We start from the raw sequence: 26,910 nt of genomic DNA, 5'->3' as shown, positions 1-26,910 counted from the left end.
ACCCCTGAAGTATTTCCTCTTTCCCTTTGACACTTAGCCTCTCCTCCCTGTAGCCCAGCTGGTGGATTTTGAAGGTCTGCCACACGAACTGAAGAGGTGTGGCGGCATTATTAGGTGTAATTGTAAAGTTGAAGAGTTTTTGGAGTGTCCACCTCTCCTTCGTGTTCTTCCTCCTTTCCAGTATATTCCACCGTGTTGTGCCTTAAACTATGATCTTCTCCTGCAGACTTGGTTTTAGCGCTTCATATTTTATCGAGACTTTGAAGACAAAATGTCACCACTCTCGGCATTATCCACACTTCGAGGCTCAGCTTTAGCCAGAGAACATAATTATACATTTGCTTTGCCCCATGCAAGTAACTTAAAGCATCACTGAGTAGCTAGTTGCTTTATGGGAGCAGGAAACTCTTTTTGGTGCTACTCAAACCACAGCCCATGAAAAACCTCTGTGGGGCCTACATGTAAGATTGGTCTGCTCCAATCTATGGACACTGAACATGACCACTTTAACGTGTAAGCACACTGTGCAATCTCCAATTTTACAGGCAACATCTAGAATTATCAACTTGGATGCCTTACGTGGCACAGCTGTTAAACTTTGGGACAAGGAGACTTGGTCAGCTCTGAAAGAAATACCTTCAACAGGGAGACAAGCTGAACTCCACCGAACTTCTGGCTTTACTGTAATTTTAGACGCCAGGCTATCATCGTGAAGTAGCAAACACGTTGAGGTACCCCCATCAAAACACATCCCTCCTTCAAAACACAGCACTCCGCAATGACAATACAAACGACGGCAGAAAGTAGTAGCATGATTTTATTGATGTGGTTTAGTACAGTGTTGGGACAATCTTAAAACCCTATATTCTAAAAAAATACAAGAACTTCAAATTATATTTTCTTGAATCTAGTTGACATCTAACAGAGGCAAGTTCTAATACGAGCATCCATAAGCTGATTAATATAATTTAAGTTGGAAGATGAGCAGCTTTGGTATTTCTGTATTTCTCTGACTCCCCTTTTGGCTGGATATATGGGAGTCCAGCCCCGTTCAGCAGAGTTGGACAGAACCAATCTACTGGGCTCATTCATTCATCACTTCAATTCATCCATCACTTCAATTCATCATCACTTCAATTCATCATCACTTTAATTCATCATCACTTCGATGTTTCCAGGCAAGCAGCAGGGGATACCCAAGTTCTGGGATCGGGCCACTCCTGAGGTCACCTTCTTCATCCTTCTTGAAGTGAAACCATCAAACAGTTAAGGACTACATTGCCACTGTGTGTGGCCAAGTCTAGTCTAATCAGTTAATGTACCAGAAGTACTTGAAAACAAAAAGTGAGGCTAAATGAGAGAAACAATCAGTTCATGATAATGACCATGCAGATTTTTTTTATGTGAAGATTTTAAAACCAGCTCTAGATCTTAGAGTCTATCTTAAGATGAAATGATTACCTTTAAATCAACTTTCTGCAGTCACGTCAACACGTCTACACTAGTATCCCAAGGCTGTCTACCCACGCGCACTCGTGGCTACATTTTCAGTTGCCTGTGCGTAGAAATTCCCAGAAAGAGACAGCACTCATTTATTGAAACTAAAAATCACATACATCGAAATAGGCTCTTTCCAGATCTGCAGTCAACTCTTCCTAGAGATAGAGCCAGTCCATATCGTAGGGCTGATGCTAACAGGCTGTAATACCACTGTTTTCTCAGAAGCCATTTTAAGGTACAGCACAATGCAATGACCGAAATGATCCTTTTAAATCTCGACCTCTGCTGCAGTGAAGTCTGAAAGCTTAAAGACTGTGGTTCAAGTCTCTTAATGACTTAAAGATTGGATTTTCTCACCTGCAGAATTTAGAGCAGAGGGTCTCCTCTCTTTGAGTTTTGAGATTGAGCAGAGGGAGAGACTGTTACTATAACCAGGGCTTTGTCTCTGAGGCAGATTCTCCTCTTTCGGGGCTGAAAAATTCAGGTGGTTGTGCACCAAGGTGCATCTAACGAAAGTCACAACATCCTCCGCGAGGCATCTGCCACCGTGTTGACATGATCTTAATAGAGCAATTAATGCTTACTTATTTGTGCTTTTTGTCGTCAGCCTTACCCACATTTTTCATTTAACAGTTTTAGTTAAAATAATCAGTTGACTAGGAGACTTGCTACTTTTGAGGCAAAGGCATATGAAATTCAAATGAAGGATGGAATGTTCAACTACTCATTTGGTGGCTGTCACAAAAATTCACCTTTTTATTATGTTAAAAACAAAATAACAATCAGACTACTGCGTTTGAGGGGGCTTAGGAGAGGCTGTGCTTTGGTGGAACCCCACAACATGAAATTCTCGCAAAAAAGGCAACATGAAAGCTAGAGCTAAAAACAGGCCGTAAAATAAGACGGCGGGACAGGAGCCGCTCAAAGAGCTGTCCCCCTGGGATGGCCAGAGCACAGCGTGAGGGCCACCAGTCAGCCCACAGGGTCTATCTCGACACTTTCTCAATCAGATCTGTTGCCAAACACAAATTTTGCAATTTCAGAACGTGACACTGCAGGTAAGTGATAGTTACACCATGTTTTTCAGAAGGGGCAATAACAAAAAAGACACCAAACTACATTGCCTCTGATACGGCTAACGTTTATCAGAAGGTAAACGTGTCCGTGGCCATCTTAAGCCACATAAAATTTGGTCAAATTAAGCACAATAACCACAATGGTTCATTTGACATCTGGTTACTTAAAAAAAAAAAAAATCAAAATTCAGGGTATTATAAATTTTCTAAGATTCACTCCGAAGTAAAAGGCTAATTCTGTATACAGGGTTTTACCCAAATGTCCATAGGCATTATCATTATTTACACAGAAGGCTTTAATCTGAAGTCACCTTTGGCAACCTCAAAATATATAAACTATGAACTTACACGGTGGAATTATATATATTTTGAGTTGTGGCCTCAAAATACTGAAGAAAACAAAACAAAAAACAAAGAAAAAGGTCACCTACTAGAACAAGTCGGGATGACAAAACATAGCTCATTAACGACAGTTCACTTAACAAGATGAAATAACCACCACCCTCACCCCAAACTGGAAATAAATGGTCTTGAGCTTGAGGAGGAGAAAAACCATGGCTCCTGCGGTATACAAAGATCGAATGCTTTTTGCATTATCCTATAATTGCTGAGTCCTAAAACTAAGAAGAGACAAATGCACACAAGCCAGCAGCCAGAACAGGCCTGCTCCGTACCCCACGTCCGGGATCTATAGGGGGACGTGGCTGAACAGGTAAGACACAGATTCACCGTTGTGTGTTCTTCGGATCGCCTCTGCCAAGATCATCGAGATATCAATAACCTAAACGCCAACAGAAAAGGGGAGAGGACAGTGGCACATCTCAGTCATATTTAATTAAAAACTTAAAAGCCAGAGAGCTGAGAAACGATTTCTCCAGGCCACCAAGACGTGCTACCGTCAGTCTTCTATACCCATTTCTTCTGAGAGACAGTTTGGGTCTATCTTCAACTTACAAACACATATGGGATCCCGGAAGCGAGATTTTCAGTACAGATACTCAGAGGCTTTTCAGAGTCGCTGTAAATCAGAGACATCCTTTTCTTGGGGTGTTGGTTGTTTTTAGATTCATTTTACTCAATCGTTACATGGATGGTTCTTTTGTCTTTTGTTTCCAAAAACACAGTGACTGTGTCCCTTAACAGCACGGCTGGGATCACCTAACTCAGGGGTCAGCGATTGGTAAAGGGCCCAGTAGTAAGTATTTTCAGCTTTGCGGGCCACACTGAACTCAGTCACTGTAGCGTGACGACAGCCACAGACCATCCACAGATGGATAAGTGTGAGTGTGTCCCAAAACGGGGACCCAAATCCTTTCAACTTCGCTCAGGGCAGTTGGTAGAACATGATTATCACCAATTCTCTAATGGCCTCCCAAGTCAGGAAGGACAGGAAGGAGGAAAGCTCTAAAGATCCTTAACACTGTGTGTTTTTTCCCTCCATTTTTAAAAACTGTGGGGGCGCCTGGGTGGCTCCGTCGGTTAAGTGCCCGACTTCAGCTTGGGTCATGATCTCACGGTTCATGGGTTCGAGCCCCGCCTCGGGCTCTGTGCTGACAGCTCGGAGCCTGGAGCCTGCTTCAGATTCTGTGTCTCCCTCTCTCTCTCTGCCCCTCCCCTGCTCACACTCTGTCTTTTTGTCTGTCAATAATAAATACACATTAAAAAAAGTTGTGGTAAAATATATATAACCTAAAAATTGCCATTTTAACCACAGTGGCTTTAAGTGCATTCTCAATGTTATGTAGCCATGGCTATTACCCATTTCCAAGCTGTTTTCATCATCCCCAACAGAAACCGTCCCCAGTAAACACTATATCCCCAGCCCCACCCCCCCAGTCCTTGGCACCCACCACCCTAGTTTCTGCCTCCACACTGGACTGCTCTAGGTCCCTCAGAGGGGCGGGATCACACGACGTGTGTCCTGGTGAGTCTGCTCGCTTTCACTTAGCATAACGTTTTCCAAGTTCATCCACGTTGTCCCAACGTGTCAGAATGTCCCTCCTTTTTAAGGGAGAATACTATTCCACTGGACGGATGGACCACGCCTCGGTTGTCCATTCACCCGTGGGTGGACATTTATTTGGCTGCTTCTAGCTTTTGGCTACTGCGAATAGCGTGGTTTATGAACGTGTGTGCACATGTTTCTGGATGCACGTCCATTTTCAAGTTTGGGGCTCCGGAGCCAGAGGCAGACTTACTGGGTCAGATGGTCATTCTGCTTAGCTTTGGCACGGCCCGTTTTTTACTGCCTTTCCAGGGTGGTCTGGCTGGCTGCCTGCCTACTTCTGACTTTGACCCCCGCCGACCCCAGCCTTTCCCAGACCTCGCGTGAATCGCGCCCTGTGTTACAGGCAGCCGTGACCTCTGCCGGCTCTCCCTGCGCTCGCCGTCACACGCAGAAGGACTCAAAGCTATCTTGGGGGATCGGATGCAGGTTCCTTGCAGCTTCGTTCTGCCTACACTGTAGAAGTACCTGAATCTTGGGACAGTGTCTCATTTTGTCTTCTTGCGGAATGGTGTTTGTGACCACAACAGCTTCAAAGGCGGCATTATTTATTCTGGAAATAGCTGGCCCAGAGAAGATCCCGTGCGTCAGGATAGCGTAAACTTTGGTGGCTCCAGCTGAGAGTAGCCTGTAGAACAGGAAACAGAAAAATTAAGGGTACGCACATATTCTTGAAACATCCTCCCCTTAGGGTGAGTTAAGAAGCAAGAAGTGTGGGGCGCCTGGGTGGCTCAGTCAGTTAAGCGTCTGACTTTGGCTCAGGTCATGATCTCACGGTTCCTGAGTTCGAGCCCCCCCCCCCCCCCCCAATCAGGCTCTCTGGTGTCAGCACGGAGCCTGCTTCGGATCCTCTGGCCCCCGTCTCTCTCTGCCCCTTCCCCGCTTGTGCTCTCTCGCTCTCAAAAATAAACAAACATTAAACAAACAACCAAACAAAAAGCCCTCCCCTGCTTGCTCAAGCTCACTCACTGTCTCTCTCTCTCTCTCTCTCTCTCAAAAAAAAAAAAGCAAAAAGTGCATTCCACAAAAACTAAAAACGAATTTCACTCACGTGTATTAGCCTAAAAAAGAATCTTTTAAGCTGTGTACTGGCAAGACACTTTGTATTCCATTAGATGAGGGATTATCAACCTTGGCCTTGGGCCCACACAATTCTTCACTGAGCAGCATCCCCGGCCTCACCCCACTAGCCACGCCCTCCCCTCAGTTGTGACAACCAAAAAAGTCTGCCGACACCATCGAATGTCCCCCAGAGAGCACAGATGCCCTTGGTTGAGAACCACAGGTTTAACCTAATCAAGCCAGAATACCATCATTTTGACACACGTCACTATAAAATGATTACTGCGACAGTCTGCATTCTTTGTTTCGTGCTGTCTTTGAAACCTGGTGTGCACGCTGACCGCACCCCAAGTGTTCCAGGGCCACACGTGGCTGGGGGGTGGGGTGGCCCCCAATCCCCACAGCGCCGCTCTCAATCCTTCCGGAGCCAGCAGCTGAGGCAGCTGGAACGAAGGCGGAACAGAAGGGGCCAAGGCCCGGAGACACCCGCAACACGGTGTCTTTTCTTCTGTGCTCGGTTTCAGGGGCAGCGCCCTCTCTCAACCTTTTTCAAATACACTGAAAGCGCATCCTTAAAAGTGAAAACCGGGCCATAAAGGCCTGTACTTTTTTTTTTCCCACCAAGAAACAAAATAATAAATGGGCCTAGAACATCCTTTGGTCTGAAAGACCACGCCCAAGCCACCGCAGCAAGAATTAGTAGAAACAGGCCCCCTTTTATTTTTTTTAAAGCTGCCACTTTTCCTTTCTTAATGACACGTTCTCCCGTTTGCCCAAACCGTCCACGTACTTGTCCGCAGCGTGGCAGATGGTGCCACACGTGTCCGCCATGTCGTCCACGAGGATGGCCACGCGGTCCTTCACGTCGCCCACCAGAACCATCCGGTCCACTTCGTTTGCTTTCTTCCTCTCTTTGTGAATCAGGGCAAATTCCACATTCAGCCTGTCCGCAATCGAGGTGACCCTGCTCCGAGACACCAAGACGCCAACAGAGGACAGACGAGTTAAACACTGTCAGCGTTAACAAAAGCTCTTACGGTTTCAAGCTGTAGTTTAGGAACGAGGTAACCAACCACACCCAAGATCCGGAGATAATCAGCTCTCACTAGAAAAGCCAGGCCCGGCCTGGGATGCACAGTAGGCAAACCACGGGGACAAGTGGGCTTTGTGTTTGTGGCAGAGAGAAAGACAGCATGAACAGGGGAGGGTCAGAGAGAGAGGGAGACACAGAATCGGAAGCAGGCTCCAGGCTCTCAGCACAGAGCCCGACGCGGGGCTCGAACCCAGAGACCGCGAGATCATGACCTGAGCCGAAGTCGGACGCTTAACTGATTGAGCCACCCAGGCGCCCCTATTCCACCTTTTAAAAATCAGCGTCCGACTCTTAATCTCGGTCCAGGTCAGGATCTCATGGGTCCGGAGTTCGAGCCCCACATCAGGCTCTGTGCTGATGGTGTGGAGCCTGCTTGGGGTTCTGCCTCTCCTTCTGACCCTCCCCCACTTGTGCGCTCTCTCTCTCTCTCTCTCAAAATAAGTCAATAAACTTTAAAAAAGAAAAAAGAGATCACGGGCATGTGTTGAATTACAAGGCTGTACACCTGAGACTAACATGACACTGTATGTTAACTAACTGGAATTCAAATAACAACTTCAAAAAAAAAAAGGCCTAAGACAACAGCCGTGTGTTTACCAGCATGAAAACACAGTGTATGTGAAAACAAAAAATTACGGGCACAAGGAAAATGCAGTTATTCAGAAACCGCCGTTTGCTCAGTCTGGGGTGCAGCCAGGGGGCTCACAAATCCATGTTAACACGTCAGCTTATGCAAATGGCTTTCACTACACTCGGGGCCTTGAGATTTGTAAACCAGGAGTTTCTCTGCTCATCTATGGCAAATGCTCCAAAGTCATCCCCTCAGAAAGGGCAGAGCGGGCAAGAGAAAGGCAAGGTGGCAGGCCAGGCTTATCGGTGAGGCACTTGGTATACAACTCTTCTTTTCCTTGTATACGAGAGTTAAGACTTACTCCTAACAAACGATGTGGAGACAATGTATCACGCAGAAATCTTAGGCAGAAAAAGCTAGAACAAAAATAACATACATATTTTCATTTCCACTTCTTCTAAACCCGTCTTTCCCTTCTTTGCCCCCCAAATCTCAATTATTTCGTTTCACCAACTTCCCACAGCAGTGTCAGGTGAACGCAGACTATCTCAGCGGTGGTGTTACCTTCTAAGGTTTACTTTTTCCTTAGCTGTCCGCCCAATCGAGCTTCAAAGACAATCCAAGAGTGACCTCTTGTGGCAATATTAAGTTTTACCTGCAACAAGTCAGGCTTTAAAGCTTTTACTAAGGCATTAAGTTCTAATTGATCAGATAATCAATTAGATTATTTTCTTTCATGAAATGGCTTTTTTGCATCACGCAAAGATGGCGCCAATAATGTCAAGTGCATGTACCCTGCGTTACCTGTGTGGTTGTCCTGCCAGGTGGGGAACAGCTTAGTCCAGAATAGGAAGAAGAAAAGGAGAGGAGGTGGCAAAAAAATCTACAATGTGTGCCCCCAAAAAGCTGGACTTTTCCTGGCAGAGGTAATAGGGGTGGTTTAAAGGGGATCTGGAAAAAACAGCTGCCCATGAACTCTGGTTAGTTGATTCTGCATTTTGAAAAGCAAGGGTTGGGGGCACCTGGGTGGCGCAGTCGGTTAAGCGTCCGACTTTAGCCAGGTCACGATCTCGCGGTCCGGGAGTTCGAGCCCCGCGTCGGGCTCTGGGCTGATGGCTCGGAGCCTGGAGCCTGTTTCCGATTCTGTGTCTCCCTCTCTCTCTGCCCCTCCCCCGTTCACGCTCTGTCTCTCTCTGTCCCAAAAATAAATAAACGTTGAAAAAAAAAATTAAAAAAAAAATAAAAGTGCTGTGGGGAATAAAAATGCACCAAGGCAAGAAATCCTGCCTCCACAAAACTCCTAATGAGTCAAAGGAAAAGGCCTCCAGCCAATAAGACAACACAGGAAGGTACGAATAGGCCATCTTGGAAAATAAACATGCGAGAAAGGGTGCTTGACCTTATCCACAGCAACCAGAATTAACAGGAAAAGAGACCATATTATCACTATCTGGTTAATAAAGTCACCGGCATTCATACTTGGGACTGTCGACCGGTCTATCTTTTGGGAAAGACTTGGCAACTGCCCTTGGAACGTATCCTGCTTGCAAATGTGTACCCAAGGTAGGAAGTTCGTGCTGTAGGAGCGCGCGTCAGAGTACAAAACAACAGTCCCTACGAGTCGGGGGGCGGGGGGGGGGGTCATGTGAAAGGAATTAGGACACATGCACACAAAGGACGTACCCCTCAGCTATAAAGAACGATGAAGCATGTGGGGCGCCTGGGTGGCTCATCGGTTAAGTATCTGACTTTGGCTCAGGTCATGGTCTCACGTTCACAAGTTCGAGCCCCGCGTCGGGGTCTGTGCTGGCAGCTCGGAGCCTGGAGCCTGCTTCCAGTTCTGTGTCTCCCTCTCTCTCTGCCCCTCCCCCGCTTGTGCTCTGTCTCTCTCTCTCAAAAATAAACACTAAAAAAAAAAAAAAAGAACGCTCTTTATAGCTGAGGGGTACGTCCTTTGTGTGCATGTGTCCTAATTCCTTTCACATGACCCCCCCCCCCCCGACTCGTAGGGACTGTTGTTTTGTACTCTGACGCGCGCTCCTACAGCACGAACTTCCTACCTTGGGTACGCATTTGCAAGCATGTGTGCAAACAACAGAATTCTGAAACTGGGAAGAACTGAGGTCTCTAAAGAAGGAAATGGGGGACGTTACCCAATTTGAAGGTTTGCTAACAGCACGTGTATTTTTAGACTCTCTATAAAAAACAGCATTGGGATAGGAAAGGCCACACAAATGTATGGAATCTATTCTTTTGGTTGATCAGCTGCCAAAGTCTGTCTTTTTCTGCTTAAGGAAAAGGAATACGCCAGACACAAAGACCACGTATTACACGATCCGTCCATACGAAATGTCCAGCCAGGCAACACAGGAAAGCAAGACAGAAAGTAGATCAGGGGTGGCTGGGGGGAGCGGGAACACGGAGTCACTGGCTGTGGGTACAGGTTTCTTTTTGGGGTGGTGAAAATGTTCTGGAATGTGACAGTAGTGAGGGATACACTGAATACGCTAAAAACCACTGAGCTGTGCACTTTAAATAGGTGGATTCTGGGGCACCTGGGGGGCTCAGTCGGTGAAGCGTCTGACTCTGGCTCAGGTCATGATCTCGCGGTCCATGAGTTCGAGCCCCACATCGGGCTCTGTGCTGACAGCTCAGCGCCTGGAGCCTGCTTCGGATTCTGTGTCTCCCTCTGTCTCTGCCCTCCCCTGCTCATGCTGTCTCTCTGTCTCTCAAAAACAAATAAACATAAAAAAAATTTAAAAAAGCGGCCACTTGTTCAGCTCTGTAACCCTGTATCAGGCCGGAGGAGTCCCCGTATATGAATGCAGATTCCACGGCGGCACTTAATGGAAGTTTCCAAGTAAACCACAAGCGTTTCCAGCACGAGGAACTGCACAATGTCACTCCCGTTCCCCGGTGTTCTTAAGCAGACAACACTCGCTGAGCTTTGACCTGGAGGTCCCGCCTGAGGGCCCTGCTGCTGCCCGGCTGGGGTCTTTGCAAGATAACTTTCTGTTTCTGGCTTTTATGTATTTGTGTCTCCTTCCTGTCAACGGCCACTTCCTGCTGCTGTCGGAGGCCTAGCCCCACCTGGTCGTCCCCTTCTCCAGAGCGGGGAACCGAACTGTCAAGACAGCAGCTCGGCGCTCATCGAGGCTCTTCTGAGAATTAGGACCTTTGCTTCCCTGCGTGGCCTTTAGGACAGCTTCCTGGGCTCCTCATAAGCTTTTAAGTTTCATTCTAGGCCCCTCACTGGGCTGCAGGTGGACGAGGGAGCCAAATGAGGCATCTGCATTTTAAAGACGTCCTGAAGGTCAACCGTCACAGGTCACTCTCCCGGCACATGTAGCAGCTGGTTGGCTTTTGCACTGGACTGATGGACAGAGCTCTTCTGCTCCTCTCCCTTCCTGATGGAGACCCCTACCTGGGCACTCAGCCCCATGCCACCCTGTCTTCCTCTCCCAGTTGGCCGCCGCACACTTCTACAAGGTCAGCAAGCCTCAGGCCGCAGTAAAGCACCCCGTACCAAATCAACGTTCTATCATCATCACCCTTCATTGTGAACTTGGTACCGACTGCTCCTTAAATCCCGGAGTCTGCAAAGCCCGCGAGATTTGCAGCTCCGTACCATGCTTTTAGCACCATGTCAATTTCTGTCCAACTCAGTAATTTTACAGTCCAGTAATCGTTCCGTCATCCCCCACAGTGCTGGCGGCCCGCCGCCGTGATATCTGCACACGCTGGCTCTGGGTGGGCTGCACCCTCCCGGTTTTTGAACTTGGATCATCAGGCATGAGGTTGTCTTCAGTGCGGAGTGCTTACTGAGCAGCTGGGCTGGTGGGATTCTCCCACTGCAGGAGCTCTGTAGCCTGGGATCAATTTTTGTGTAAATTTTCTCAGCGTAGGGACTCTCCTGCCCCACATTGTGCGGGGCTGGGGCGGGCACAGGGGCAGGATGCAGAGTTTGACGTGTATCTGCACACGGCACAGGCTCTCAGTTTGATTTCTCACGGGTGGCTAATTTGTCCCCCCCCCCCCACCCCCCAAAGGCCTGAATGAAGACTGTCTCCCTCCCTTCTCTCTGGAGACCTCTATGGGGACAGCTAACACTTAAATTACCAGCCTCTTCCTGGATCTGATACCCGAACCCCCAGGCCACTCGAGCATGGTTTTCAGCCCTTCTTCACTTCCTGGTCCCGGATATTTCCTTTGTCCTCAGTGCTCGATAGACACAGTTTTCTTTCTTAATCAGAAAAACGTAACTCAGGGCGCCTGGGGGGCTCAGTCGGTTAAGCCTCCGACCTCAGCTCAGGTCATGATCTCACGGTCCCGGGGTTCGAGCCCCGCATGGGGCTCTGTGCTGACGGCTCGGAGCCTGGAGCCCGCCTCGGATTCTGTGCCTCCCTCTCTCTGCCCTTCCCCCGCTCACGCTCTGCCTCTCTCCGTCTCTCTCAACAATAAACCTTAAAAAGAAATTTGTTTAGGAAAACATAACTGAAAAAATACCTCAAGTACTAAACATGTTCTTTGCTGGAAACAAATGTGTGTGCGTGCTTCTCTCATGAAGGAGGAAATGTTAAAGTTGACGGCACCCTTCTCTGCAAGACTGGAGACCCCTTATTCATTTACGAAAATAGAGCGTTAAGTAATTTAAAACACGTGCTTCCTTACCTAACACGTTAAAAAAAAAAAAAAAAAAGGAGAAGAAAAACGACTCGCACTTGGCTACCTTTTGGCTCCCCCGGCGTCAGGTGAAACTATGATACAGTTCTTCCACTCGGCAATGTTCTCCCGGATCCACTGCAGGACCGCGGGCTCCGCGTACAAATTATCCACGGGGATGTCAAAGAACCCCTACGGAGAGCAGTAAAACTTGAATTTTGCATTCAAAAGAAGCCTTTTCAGCAGACTCCCTTCTCTGAATTTTAACAGAATTAAATCAAAAGACAGATATGTTCCAGGAGCCTACTTCAGTCCCATCCATTATGTTTGGAGACACATTCTATTATGACTGCCTGTATTCTTTTTTTTTTTTTTTTACCGTTTATTTATTTTTGAGACAGAGAGAGACAGAGCATGAACGGGGGAGGGGCAGAGAGAGAGGGAGACACAGAATCCGAAGCAGGCTCCAGGCTCTGAGCTGTTAGCACAGAGCCCCACGCAGGGCTCGAACTCACAAGCCGTGAGATCACGACCTGAGCCGAAGTCGGACGCTTAACCGACTGAGCCACCCAGGCGCCCCCTGCCTGTATTCTAAGCAATAGGAGAATGGCTTTGCAAGGGAGTGAAGAGATTTGTTGTGTCTCAAGCACCTTATTATAAGCTAAATGTTTCATGTTCTCTGTATTACAGAGTAGGTACAGTACAATTCGGCCTGTTTCATAGATAAAGGAACTCAGTTATGAAGAGGTTAAAAAACATACATTACAACTCTGCCATTCTCATGATTGTCGAGAAGCTGAGATGGAATTATACAGTTTACTACCAAGAAGCCATTCCCACCGCCCCAAAACTGTTTGGACAGAGGTTGGTGGCAGAGTCAGGTGATAACTACATTGAACTATAGTCCCAAGTTCAATAAAGACGAAAATCCCAGAGAGCCACCGTATACAAACGCGACCACGAGTAACGTTACCTCCCTCAAAAACAGTTGAACAGAATCAGGATTTAACCACTTGCACTAAGCCCCCGATCACAACCGAGGGCAAGAAAGAAAAGGCAGGAACCTGGATCTGAGAGGCGTGCAGGTCCATGGTGATGATGTGATCTGCCCCAGCCACTGACAGCATATTGGCCACAAGTTTCGCAGAAATCGGAGCACGGCTCTAAAAAATAAAGGCATAGATTTTATAACAGCACAAGAGAAGGGAAGAGATATGTGAACAAAATCAGCATTAACCACTTAAAGTCATTTAAGACCTTAATCATTTACATTAATTAATTCTTAATAACAAGGAAGAAATTTACATCATAACAACAAAAGTTCTTCATTCCATTTATTTCACCCAATGTTACCAGCTTGACACTGTGCAGCGAGAACAAGTATCAAAGAAGCAAACAATGAAACAGTCGGTTAAGCATCCAACCTTGATTTCAGCTCAGGTCATGATCTCATGAACCGTGGGATCGAGTCCCATGTCAGGCTCTGCACCGACCACGTGGAGCCTGCTTGGGATTTTTGCTGTACTTCTGTCTCTGCCTCTCTTCTCACTTCCCTCTCTCTTCTCTTTGTGCTCTCTTTCTCTCTCTCAAAATAAATAAACATTCAAAAAAAGGAGAGAGAGAGACTGGTTATCATCAGAGGCCCCTTGGAGGAAACTGCTTTTAAGGTGTGGCCAGCAGAGGGGAGAAACCAGTGTTCCAGAAAGAGCAGCACGTGTGACGGCACCGAGGCCAGGAGGTCACATCTGGGGACTGAAAGCTGGGTGGCCACAGGCACTGGTCCAAGAGGGAGTGTAAGGGAATACTGGCAAGGGAGGCAGGGGCCAGCTGAAAGCCAAGGTCAGGTCTTCAAGAAGACTTGATATACTGCAGCTGGAAGCCGAATGCTGTCACGAATTACTACACGAAAACCAGACTGAAGAAAGAACAACTTCAGGTGATTAAAACTTTGGTTTTTCAAGAAAGGATACAAGGTGATTTATTGACACTGTATCTTCTTTAAAGTTACCTAACTTCTCCATAGCTGTAGTTCCGCCATCATAAATCCTGGCCAATAACTGTCTACATCAAAAATTATATAAAAGACTACACAGAGACTGAAGCTAGGAAAAGAGGTCAGCATTTTACTGTAAACAGGAATATGCTCATATACCAACCCCCCAAAATAAATAAATAAATATATATATATATATATATATATATATATAAGCTTAAAAGATTTCATTCAGACACACCCAATGTTATGTCAATTACACCTCAAACTGGCAACAAGAAAACATTTCAATCACAATAGTAACAAATGAACCATCCCTACAAAATACACAGAGTATAGAGTAGATTCATGTAAAAGCATACACGGGAAGGAATTACATCATAATGTCAACAGATCATGTGTGCTTTCTCTGACACACCATACTCTTTTAAAAAGCAAACAAACATTACTTTATAATAACATACTGTGGACATTCGTAACGGGAATCCCCACAAAAATGGAGTCGGGAGATTTGGGAGGGGGAGCTTTCCCACCCTCCCACTCCTAGTCAATTGCAGACACAACCAAAGGGGCGGATGTGACCTTGCACAGACTTGACCTTGCACATGGATACTGCTCTGCTACTCCAGAAGGAAGAGGTGCTTTTCCCGTGCCCAGGAAACAGTTCAGAAAATGAGAAGCCACCACTCTTTGAACCCCCAGTTTCCTCCAATGGACTTTTAGTTCCTAAGAGTCCCCCAACTCCCCCCTTGTCTCCTTCAAAAGCCTACCTTTCCTTTATGTCCCGGACTTGCCTACAATCCTGTCACAGCTTTTTTGTTCGTAATTCTCTTTTATTCCTGAATAAACCCATCTGTTGCTGGTAAAATAACTAGCAGTGTCTATTTTTTTTATATTTATTTATTTTTGAGAGAGCACAAGTGGGGGAGGAGAAGCCAGAGAGAGACACAGAATCTGAAGGAGGCTCCAGGCTCTGAGCTGTCAGCACAGAGCCCGACATGGGACTCAAACCCATGAGCCGTGAGATCATGACCTGAGCCGAAGTCGGATGCTCAACCGACTGAGCCACCCAGGAGTCCCTGGCAGTGTCTATTTTTAAGGTTAAATGTTACTTGGTGATCAGAGGGGAGATCCAGAGAGGACCCCTGACAGCTGAGGGGTGGGTGAGCAAACAGGTGCACTACCCATGGAGCAGGTTCGGCCACTGGCCACTGACAAAATCCAAAGGCAGAGGGAAGAGCGGTAGTGAAACAAGAAAGGGATTTAGTTGAGCGAAGCCACCACCGGGAAGACAGCGGACCAGCATCTCGGAGACTGTCTGCAAAGTGCCAGGAACACTTCTAGGTTTAAGTAAGGAAAATGCGGGGCAAAGGTGGGGGGTACGTGCAGGTGGGTAGTGAAAGTCAGGGCAACCAATCATTTGTCTTGGGGTCCATCACGGGGGTCTTGCTGGCACAGGGAGGTCCTTACTGCTTGAGCGGTAAGTTTGGGTTCCCATCAGGGGATGCTGTGCCCTCAGGGTGTTCTGCCCGAGTTAAGAGAGAAGCTGGAGGGGTGCCTGGGTGGATCAGTTGGTTGAGCGTCAGACTTGGGCTCAGGTCACGATCTCCCGGTTTGTGAGTTCGAGCCCTGCGTCCGGCTTGCTGCTGCCAGCGCAGAGCCCGCTTTGGATCCTCTGTCTGCCCCCTTCTCGCTGCCCCTCCCCCACTGATGCCCTCTCAAAACTAAATAAAACATTAAAAAAATAATAAAACAAAAGAGATAAGCTGGAGAGGAGAACTTAATTAGAAAGTAGACTGAGGACAGAATGCAGACGGTTGAAGTCCTCTTTCAGAACCAGGCTGGCCCTCGGTCTGATTTCATTTTCAAAATCAGACTTTCCATTGGAACCGCGCCTCCCAGAGCTGTGCGGGACTTTCATCCGATTCCTTCTGGAACCAGGCTGGCTCCCGAAAACCCTCTAAGAAATGGGATCCCAGTCACCGAAGTGTTTTGAGCGCTTTGAGGACACCCACCGCCCCGCCACCCACTGGGACTCTGGCCGGTTTTATGTTTAAGCACTATGGGCCCTCCACACGCACATTTATAAATAAATGGACTGACTTAACCAGAAGTAATTTAGAACTTCAATGGCCACTATGGGGAACTTTCAATCTCCCCAAACTTAATTTTCTCAAAGATGAATTGGACAACAACCATGGTTCGAAAATGACAAAACTGAATGGGATTTCTATTTTAATTGGTATTTTGAAGCTTCCAAACACTCTCGGGAATCTAAAATTGCCTCTCTCCAAGATACAATTTATAAACTGAAGGAGGCAAACAATTAAAAAGAAAAAAAGGCTTCTGAGGCCTCTTCTCCACCCCGCACCCTCCCACCACCAAATATTCAAACTTAGTTTCGTTGGGTGAAACTAGCCCAGTGGGAAAATCCTGAGCGGGATTTAGAGAAACAGACCCCTACCCTTTGGCAAGATGCTAGAAAACTTGCTGGAAATCGCCAGTAAGCAATTATAATGGCTTTTCCTAAGCCTGTTGACTGGAACAAAATTCAGGCTTATACACAGAAGCTTGATGAATCCATTCACGATTATTATAATCGACTCCAAACTATCTTTAGAGAAAATTCTGGTCTTCCTTTAGGTGCTGAATCCATCGGGGTAACATTTAAGTTCATGTTTATGAATCACTGCTCCAGGCTCTTTCCCCTTTCATTAAGATGACCAGGATGGGATGGGCAACTGACCACTTCAGATTCCACTAACCTGGCAAACTAGCTTGCCTAGGTGAGTCACCTAGAAGAAAGAGGGCTAAAATTTTCAGTGTTCAGCTCCAACAAATGAAGGCTCCTAAACAAAACCAGAAGCGTAGTTTCTGCTACCGTTTCCTTTCCAACATCCTAATTCCCCATGATGCGTGCAGGCAGCAAGATGGAGTCACTCATGTCAAGCAGGAGCCTGTATCCAGCAATGATGCCAACAGTTAAGGGCACTGCAGCTACAAGATTATCACCAAGACCAGCACCAGCTGACACCCGAAAGCCCCTAACCCGCAGAAGCAGAGTCTGATTTGATAATCACCCCCCTAGGGGGCATCATGGTCTCCTGGGTCCTCAAGATGGGGTTCCCGGGGTCCCAAGGGTGTTTCGTCCTTGAAACTTAAACTATTCATGGCTTTGTCCTTCCTTATTAGTCTATTAGCTAGCTCTTCACCCCTTTGCTGTTCCTAGTCTAACTGTGGGATGGTTCTCATCAGTAAGGTAGGTACCCGTGCAATGGGCGCCTGGGACACGAAGGGCTTTGCCCTTTTCACCATCGTTTTTAGGTATTTACCGAGTGCCCGGACCTTTCTTTCTTTTTTGCAACCTACTGGCTGCTATTCACAACTTCTGAACCGTGTGCGGCTCTATTTCCCACTTATACCTCGCATGTGTATACAGGTTTTTCCCCATTTTCTGTTCGCGTCTTTCTGCCAAGTTCTAGGCTAACTTGGCCAGTAGTGGCATTTATCTTTGCAACGTCCCCAAACAGTTTAATCCTTCTTAACCCTCCAAGTGCCTTTCTGAGGCAATCTCCTCTGGTCTCGGCTGTGACTCAGTTCCCTGCCGACCACGCCAACTGTCGCGAGCACGCTGTGAAGGCGCACGCACGAGTTGGGTCTTTGCGCAGCGCCAGCTGTGCTCGGTCCTAAAGCAAGGTGAACGTAATGAGAAAGCGGGTTCGGGATTCCAGACCCAGTGACATTGGAGCTGTGATTAACTTGGCCTCTTCCCCGCACACGGCGCAGGACCTAAGAGGAGGCACACGACGATCGAGATAACACAAGCGGTAGGAAGTGAACGAGGCCGCCGCCAAGTCCGTGTGCGGGCGCGCAGCTGAGAGGAGGCCCCGGGCCGGGTCCGCGCTCGGCCCTCCCGCTCCTTCTGTTCAAGCGGTGGAGGCTCTCCGTTCTCTTCGGCCGGAGCCTTCGGCGGCAGCTGCCTTTTCAGGGGCTCAGACGCAGAGGGTCACGTCTGCGGGGCCCAACCGCTGCAAAAGCCCTCCCCCTTTTAAAGGGATTTGGTCAGTCCTGGGCACCTGCACCCCTCCCCTGCTTCTGCTGCTGATCGGTTCTGGGGCGTCGTCAGCCGGTGCCGGTCTCGGGGAGAGCTCATCCTTGTTTGTACCCTCAGCCACTCGTATCATTGCTCGACGCAGGCCCCTGCCGGACAGGAGTGACCCCGTCTTGCTGTCTACAGTGGGGCTGCCAGGAGCTCCAGGCGTTCTTCCCAATCATCTCTCTTGATCAGCTCGCAGCAACGACTATCCAGATTGGGAAGAAGTCTGTCTCTGTCGTTCCCGACACCACCGTAAAGCAGCCCCTGCCCCGGAGCACTAAAACACTTCCAACAGTGGGGGTCTCTGGTCAACCTCAACAGGCTCCCATCTCTGAACCGACTCCCTTTTGTCGAGGCCCTTTTAGAGATATACACCCTTTCTTCCCTGGTTCCTCCACCCCTCCCTACTCATTCACTGGGTCCAGATTTCTTAGAAAAATAGGCCGGAATTTCTCTCTCCCAAAAGAGGAAAATAATTCTAGAATTTGAGAGTAGTAACCAAAACAGCCAACAGGGGGAAATCGATGACCCGTTGGCATCTTTTCCTATGCTCTGTCTCTGATGGCACTGTGGCAGAGGCTGGGGGTACTGATCGCTGATCATTTATTCCTACTGGCTCAGCTACCGTCCTCTTTATGGGCAAAGTCTTCAACGGACACCAGCAGAATCCACAGGGTACCTCCCATCAAGATTCAAACTGATCCCTAGAATTAATAGCCTACACACAAAGAAGCCTTTCAAGGCATCATGCCCACCGCAGAGGATTACAAGGCTCAGGGCCTCATTATCCCCTGCACTGGTCCCTGTAACACCCCAATTCTACCTGTGAGAAAACCTAACGGCCAAGGAGAGAACTCTATCCAGGACCTCCGAGCACTGAACAGCACCGGGGTCCCGTGGCACCCCACTGTTCCCAACCCTCACGGGCTACTGACATCCATTCCCACGGATCTGTTCCCATACGCCAGTTCATAAGGATAGCGAGTATCTTTTTACCTTCATTTGGGAAGGATGGAAAGACACCCGGAAAGTAATGCCCCAGGGTTACACAGAGTCCTTAACCCTTCACAAACTGTAAAAAATGATTTGGATGACACAAAGTTTTCTGCCAGCTCTATCTTGTCACAATACACAGGCCCTTTGCTTCTGTCCCCGTTCTCAAACCTCTACATGGGAAGACAACATCCACCTGTTAAAACCTTTGGCCTTAAAGGGACATGAAAGTCTCCGCAGACAAAACTGACAGTTTGTTCAAACTCAGGTTTGATATTTAGGGTACATGATCTCAGAACACAGACCAGATTTGGATCCAGGTAGACTCTAAGGCATCCTCAATTTCTCCAAACCTAAAACTAAGTGCCAATCACAAGGCTTTCTTGCACTGGCTGGCTATTGTCGAAACTGGATTCCGAACGTCCCTCGCACGGCTCAGCCTCTGTGTGCTTTACTAAAAAATAACAAACCTAACCCTATTATTTGCAAAGAGGGGGATGACACAGCCCCTTGAGACTTGAAAGTGAAGTCTACCAAAAGCCCCTGCCCTCAGACATCCTAATTAGCAACCTGCCTTTTTGTGAGCAAGACGTGAGGGGATGCCCTTGAGTCCTCCCCCAACATCATCCCAAAGGGTATTACAGCCAACCAGCCCCTCTGGCTGGGGGACAGTCCCCTTGCCCCAGGGTCATTCCTGCCACTGTCCTCTTAGTCCAGGGCACTGATGAAATAGAAAGAGCAAACCTAATAGACACCCCTGCTAACTACTCCTCATCCAAGTAACTCACTGCGAGAGCCTTACCTGGGCCACCTTCTCCCCCCCTCCCCTGATGAAGCCCCTCCCAAGTGCCTAAGGCTGACAGATCACCTTTGGACTCCCGGTGACAACTTATAGGAAACACCTCTCAGGATACACACTTTTCCCGGCTTACTAAGGGTTCTTAAAGAATAAAAATGGGAGGGGCACCTGGGTGGCTCAGCCAGTTAAGTGTCTGACTCTTGGTTTCGGCTCAGGTCGTGATCTCACAAGCTGTGGGTTCAAGCCCTGCATCGGGCTCTTTGCTCTCAGCACACAGCCTGCTTGGGATTCTCTGCCTCCCTCTCTCTCTCTCTCTCTCTCTCTGCCCCTTCCCTGCTCATGCTCTGTCTCAAAAATAAACAAACATTTAAAAAAAAAAAAAGAGTAAAAATGGTAAATACCATGCTGGACATGCTACTACAACTCCCTTTGAAGTCCCTGAGGCCTGTCACCTTTATCTTCAGCTACTTCGGCCAACAAGGCTCACTTATACACTCTTACTCAAGCCTGTATTTTAGCCGAGGGCAAAACCACAAACATTTATACTGATAGTCGGTATGCCTTTGGGGTAGCTCATTATTCTGGAATGTGACGGCAGCAACAAGGTTTCCTTACCCCCATACTTTTGCTGGCAGCTCTGGCTACGAAGGTTCCCAGGGGTTCCAGATGCGACCCCCTGGGGGCCAAGGGATACCCCCTTGCTGGTATTTCCACGTGCTGCTCTCAAGGAGACTGACACCCAGACCTCTGGCATGTTCCAAAGGGACGTTCTTTCAAATGACAAATGAGAAAAATTGACCGGAGATGCCCAACAATTAGCCCCAGAGGAGGAGAGTCAATATCTGGAAATCTAACAACTATCGGTTGAATAAAGAAAGCAAGCTCGGGTTTGGACCAAATCATGATCTGGTCCTCCCGGAAATTCTAAAGGTCCCTCTATGTCCCACCATGCACACATTCAACCATCAGCGTACTGACAGAATGATAGCATTCATGAACCCATATCGATGGGAACATATGAGGGAGGCCGCAAAAAGGGTCTAGTTTACTTGGCTTGTCTCAGTGGACCAACTGAGGTTTGGCAAATGGATTTCATGCAGCTCCCCCCATCTCATGGATAGAAGTATGTTTCAGTCATGGTTTGTATGTTTCCTCACTGGACCGAAGCGTCCCCTGTAGACAGGCCAGTGCCTCTTCTGCGGCTAAAGTTTGGTGAGAAAAAATGACTGTGTCTCAGATCCTCCCCCTTTTGGAACTCATACGTTGTCACCCTTGGAGATAGAGGAACGACCGTGCATTCTGGTGCCTCCCTCTTTGACCCACAGTTGATAAAAGGAGACATCTTCAGCACTGTAAAGGTCTGGCTGCTTCTATTAAACATACCCATGCTCTGCTAGAGCAATCTTTTCCTGGCGCACAGGAGACAACGATCTTAACTGCTCACACTTTGCCACCTGGAGGATCTGTCTGTTGGGGAAGACACCACCTCCATGAAGAGTCTTCAAACTCGTTGGAAAGGCCCTTATCGTTGGAAAGGCCCTTATCAGGATCTGTTCACAAACCTCTGTGCCGACGCTTAGATCCACGTGACACATCTAAAGAAAGCCCCAAACCCTGACGGGACCTGCATACCATCTGGTGACATGATTTCCTGGAATCGAAGCCGACAACATCTGGGGAGACTGCTTTCCCAAGCCGTCCAGCCCAGGCCTGTGTACTTTTTTCTCACTGCCGCTTCTTTTGAAGAAAGAAAATGCCCTTTATCAGCATTTCCCAATCTCTCGCAAAGGGGGAAACCTCTTTTGATGATGACCTTTCCAGCAACCGCCTCATGACGATCTTGTGAGCGTTTCCGAAGGGTTAGGAAGCTCAGAATCCACAAAAGCCTTCCTTTTGTCTAAACTAGGAACGGACTCTGGATTCTTATCCAGATTCACGGTTTCTGAATCCACAACTTTATGGGCTGTTACTGACAACACACATGGCTCTAAACAGCTCTTCTGAGAGAACAATAGGGTTTAAAAATGTCCTTAAAGTGTTGCTATTCTTGCAAAAGGGCTCATTAACTACTGCTTCATGGTTACACGTGGTCCCTAGGTTCCCAAATGCACTCGGTTCCGCGTGCTCTTATAGTAGTTCATGATTTTGGTGCATAGCCACCTCAGGAGATGACTTTCAGGAGGCAACATGACCCCGGGATGGCCTTCACAGCTAGAAACCTTTCTTCCCTAAGTCCAAACAGGGCCTGTAAATATCTTCAGACCCAGGGTTCTGGTTTAGAACCAACATACACTTTGGAACGGTCACGTTGCTTCTGACCGTGCACTTGCTGTCTATCAAACCCCCGCAGAAAGGATGTGCCCCCTAAGCTGATGCTGGCTCAGTGCTCACCCTCTTGAGAAGATACAGACTTCAGATGGGAAAATGCCTGAGGGCTGTCCCTCCTAACCCTCCCTGTTGCTCAATGTGGCTTAAGTGGTTTCCAACTGCTGTGTACTCGCCCTCCGAGGTGAGAACGTGACCACCAGAGAAGGTCCTTCCTGGCACCGAGAGATAAAACCACTAAATGCAGAGAACCTGACTGCTGATCTGCGATGCTTCCAAGGAAAGATCCTGATCAAAAGGGGGGAATGTGAACAGCAGTAATGGGAACCCCCACGAAAATGGACTCAGGAGGTTTCGGGAGGGGGAGCTCTCACGCCTTTCCATATGCCTTGTCCATTGCAGACTCAATGGGAAGAGGCAGACTCGACCTTGCACATGGACACTGACTATTCCACTACTCCAGCAGGAGGGAGAAATGTTTTCCTCATCCCTGACAACAGCTCCGCCGATGAAGAGCCACCATACTTCAAACCCCCAGTTTTCTCCAACTGACTTGAAGTTGTTAACTCATCACAACCCAACTACCTCCCTTTGCTCCTTCAAAAGCATACCTTTCCTGTGTCCCCCAGAATTGCCTACTTTTGTTTGTTTAGTTGTTTAACGTTTATTTATTTTTGAGAGACAGAGAGAGACAGCGCATGAGCAGGGGAGGGGCAGAGAGAGAGGGAGACACAGAATCTGAAGCAGGCTCCGGGCTCCGAGCTGTCAGCACGGAGCCCGACACGGGGCCTGAACTCACAAACCGTGAGATCGTGACCTGGGCTGAAGTCAGACGCTTAACCGACTGAGCCACCCAGGTGCCCTGCCTACGTTTTTTTGTTTGCTTGTTTGTTTGTTTTTTAATTCTTGAATAAACCCACCTTTTGCAGTAAAATAACTGGTAGTTTTACTTTTAAGGTCAGCAATACATATATAACATGCACATACATTCTTTCCAGCCTCAAAATGTGAACAGTGGAGGTTTCCAGAAAGTGAAAACATCTAATAACACAAACTCTACCACGTCGAGTTTTCAAGGCTTAGTTATCTGCCTCAATGACTGTGAGAATGATTTAGCTTAACACAATTTCAGGATAATTAGAAGAACAAATTGATCACCGGGACTTCTCTGTAATACAATCTGATTCTCGACGCTAATCAAAGTGGGGCTCTTCCTACAATTCTATAATGGGCAAAAACATTCCTCCGTGGTATGTCGCATTTGCTACTTCTGAGATCCAAACCACAGGTCATTTCTAAACTCATACTTTCTGATTTCCTTCTCCAGACCTTGTTTACAAATTTGGGTTTTGTCCTATGAGTTTGGCTCAAGAGCCGACTAAACCTTGCAGGAAAGATTTGCGAGTTAACCGACTTTACAGCTACTATGAGAACAATCAGCATGGCATTTCAACAAAGGTAGCGTTAAGGAACAGCAACCAAAAGTAAATCGTTCAACTCCCCTGATGAAAAATGGAGAAAAGTCAAACATTTTGTGAGGCGGCCCAGCCATGACCAAGATTCTCTGGATGCTCCAGATCTTAATCAATGTATCAGACGCTGCCCTGCTAAAAGCATACATTTGACAAGTGGTAGAAATTTACAAGATTACAGAAACTAACATCAGGATAACTGTGCTCACTTGTTCCAGGTAAAAAATCGAAACAATTTGATAATTGAAAAGAGAACATAACCTTGAAAATGATTTTGAAAAAAGCCTCAAGTCCTCTATCCTCTCAGATACTACACTTGATCTTAGCCAAAAGGCCAACAAGCAATCTTCTGCCCTCTCAGATGTAATGATTTCCAGCTTTGCCCACGTCATACTGTTTTTACCAGGGAAGGAAACTAGCAATTATTGAGTGTCCACCACAGCAGGCGTCGGCCAAGTGCGGCCCAGGAGACAAACCCAGGCTGTGGTCTGTTTCTGCACAACCTATGAGCTGAGAATGGGTTTTACGTTCTTAACAGGTTGAAAAACAATCCAACGAAGAACACTTTGTGATGTCTGAAAGACACATGAAACTCATAGAGCAATGTCCAGCAATAAAATCTTATTGGAACACGGACACATAGCCCTTCATCTACATATCATATACGGCTGCTTTCATTCAAAATGGTGGAGCTGATCAAGAGATCTGGTGGTCCACAGAGTGTAAAAATTTGACACCCGGCTCTTTTTGGAAAAAGTCTGTCTACCCACATGTTTATTATATGCTAAGTACTTCAGAAAAAGTAGCCAGTACTATCCTTAATATACAGGTGAGCTAAAAACTGAGAGTTTAAGCTACTGTTACAAAGGACGAAAGGAGTCAATGGTGGTACTGAAATTCAAACCTGAGTCCACTTGATTCCAAGGTTGTGATCCCAGAGCTCAGACTACAATACACCAGGCATTTTCCAATTACTACATCAGCTTCCTTTCTCCGTGTTAGCAGCTCATTGGGCTGATGTGTAATGGCTTACGAAACCATAAGTTTTCCTTCACTGTCCGAGCTAGTCCCTGGCTTTTTGCACATACAGATGAAACCAAAAATAAAATTCTACAGGTGTGTGGGCCTTGCTTCAAAAGAAGCAGGAAGATTAAACATCATGAAGCAGGTTTTGAATTAGGGTGAAAGGCTGGGGCGGGGCGCCTGGGTGGCTCAGTCGGTTAAGCGTCCGACTTTGGCTCAGGTCATGATCTCACGGTTCACGAGTTCGAGCCCCATGTCGGGCTCTGTGCTGACAGCTCAGAGCCTGGAGCCTACTTCGAATTTTGTGTCTCTTTCTCTCTCTGCCCCTGCCCTGCTTGCACTCTGTCTCTGTTTCTCAAAAAGTGAATAAACGTTTAAAATATATATATATGTATATATATATATATATATATATATGTGTGTGTGTGTGTGTGTGTATACACACACATATATATATATATAAAGCTAGAGCCTATATATATATGTGTGTGTGTGTGTGTATATATATATATATATATATATATGGGCTTCTTTGCACATAACTCTGAATAGGTCAATTACACAGAATTTCATCGTGTCTCAGACATCATGGGTAGCACAGTCCTATGGGAAGGAAAAGGACGAGAGAAACCCAGTGGGCTGGATGCAGCCCAGGGATCCCCCCGTGGCTGAGGAGAATTTTCTTTCTGAGCCCAGAGAGCAAGGGTGGCCCATGACTTCCCGTCACATTCAAACACTGTAGGGCCTCTAGCCGATCTAAGCAAAGTGAAAAGTGGGGAGAAGGGTTTTCCCACATTCGGGGTGTCATCGCTCAGCCCAGTTCCTGGTAAATGAAGTTTGCTCACGGGCTCAGGCCACTTCTCTCAGGCACTTCTGAATCCCTTGGTACGCTCCTTCCAAGGAGGTTTCATGGAGATCAGAGAAGCCAAGAGAAGACAGAGCAGAGGTTGGAGGGATGTGGCCTTGAGCCAAGGAGCGAGGCCACCCCCAGAAGCTGGAAGAGGCAGGCGGGATCCTTCCCTGGAGCCTGCAGCCAGCACAGCTCTGTCACACCTCGGTTCTCGACCTCCGGCCCCCCAGTTTATAGTAATTTATTACAGCAGCGAAAGAAACCGGACGCCAACAACTGTCCGCGAGTCCTTCTTTTCTAGTAAGTTATCTCTAACAATAAGCCACACAATTTCTGAACTCAGGCCTCCCTCCACTGCTCTCTGTGCAGTCTCTCAATGGCTATCCACATCCGTGCCTGTGCGTTGTTGACAATGAACGTCTTATCTCTTCCATCAGCAGTTAAGCTTGGCCAAGTGTGGAACTGTCCGATGGGGTTAAAAACTAAAAACAGTTTTTATAGAAACCTAAAAAAAAAAAAAAAAAAAAAGGGCGCCTGGCTGGTTCAGTCAGAAGAGCACGCGACTCTAGACCTCAGGGTCGTGAGTTCGAGTCCCACATGGGGTGCAAGATTACTTTAAAAATAAATTAAAAAAACACAAGGAAACACTAAAAATAGGTACCAGGTTGTTTCAAGACACACACTTACAACCATGTGATGCAGACGTCATGAAAGGAAACAGGTGTGCAAAATGGCCCCAAGCGGAACACGCACCCAAGTGTCCGACACCAGGAGAGAGGGTAAAGAGTGAGGCAGGTGCCACAGAAGAGGTAAACCCGCTAGTGTCTGAGCAACTCTGTAGGGCTCTCCTCGTCAGCACGGTGGGGGGATGGGGGGCACCACTGGCAGAGGCTGGAGGCCAGGAGTGTGGTCACACCCCCCGGAAAGCAGGAGACAGGCGCACACAAAGGACCAGGGCCAAGCAGTGCCGGTTTGTCTACACGACAAAGAGTTCATTATGAATGAACGTGAGCAACACAGTCTGAAAAACACAACCTTGGAAACAGAAGTAACGGCAAACTGGATGCTCGCAGGCAAAACATGCAGCAGTCTCTACTGGTATCAGTGAAGGAAAAGTTAGGGCTATGTGCATGCGGGACAGGGGCCGCGTAACAATGAAAGGAATCATTTACCCAAGAAGATACAATGCACTGCTTATCTTAGCACTGAATGCCAAAGCAAAAGGAGAACCCGATTGCAAATCACAGAATACCAAATTTACTAAATTTCTTGCTACACAGACGAGAAACAGCAGAATATCATTGGCTCCTTTGTGATATGGACAAAAGTGAAGATGCTAACAGTCCCATGGAAACGCACAAATGGGAGGAATACCTAAGACAAGAGATCA

At 47.4% G+C, this 26,910-nt stretch overlaps 1 protein-coding gene and 1 pseudogene across 2 annotated transcripts in view; both read right to left on the bottom strand.

Annotated features, from left to right (window-relative positions):
* Window positions 1-799: 799 nt before the first annotated feature.
* PRPS2 (phosphoribosyl pyrophosphate synthetase 2) overlaps window positions 800-26,910 on the bottom strand; it is a 64,682-nt gene continuing 38,571 nt past the window's right edge. For both annotated transcript variants that reach the window (XM_053202072.1, XM_053202071.1), the window contains 5 exons: window positions 13,034-13,132; window positions 12,037-12,161; window positions 6,434-6,607; window positions 5,050-5,209; window positions 800-3,357 (listed from right to left, as the gene is read on the bottom strand). In XM_053202072.1, coding sequence (XP_053058047.1) covers window positions 3,265-3,357; window positions 5,050-5,209; window positions 6,434-6,607; window positions 12,037-12,161; window positions 13,034-13,132 — 651 coding nt within the window. In that variant the 3' untranslated portion in view covers window positions 800-3,264. The remainder of the gene's footprint in view (window positions 3,358-5,049; window positions 5,210-6,433; window positions 6,608-12,036; window positions 12,162-13,033; window positions 13,133-26,910) is intronic.
* Window positions 23,837-23,993, bottom strand: LOC113597758 (uncharacterized; annotated as a pseudogene).

Source organism: Acinonyx jubatus, chromosome X (assembly GCF_027475565.1).
Source record: "Acinonyx jubatus isolate Ajub_Pintada_27869175 chromosome X, VMU_Ajub_asm_v1.0, whole genome shotgun sequence".
NCBI lineage: Eukaryota > Metazoa > Chordata > Mammalia > Carnivora > Felidae > Acinonyx > Acinonyx jubatus.
The sequence above is the reverse complement of the archived record's forward strand: the minus strand, read 5'-3'. Positions and strand labels throughout refer to the sequence as shown.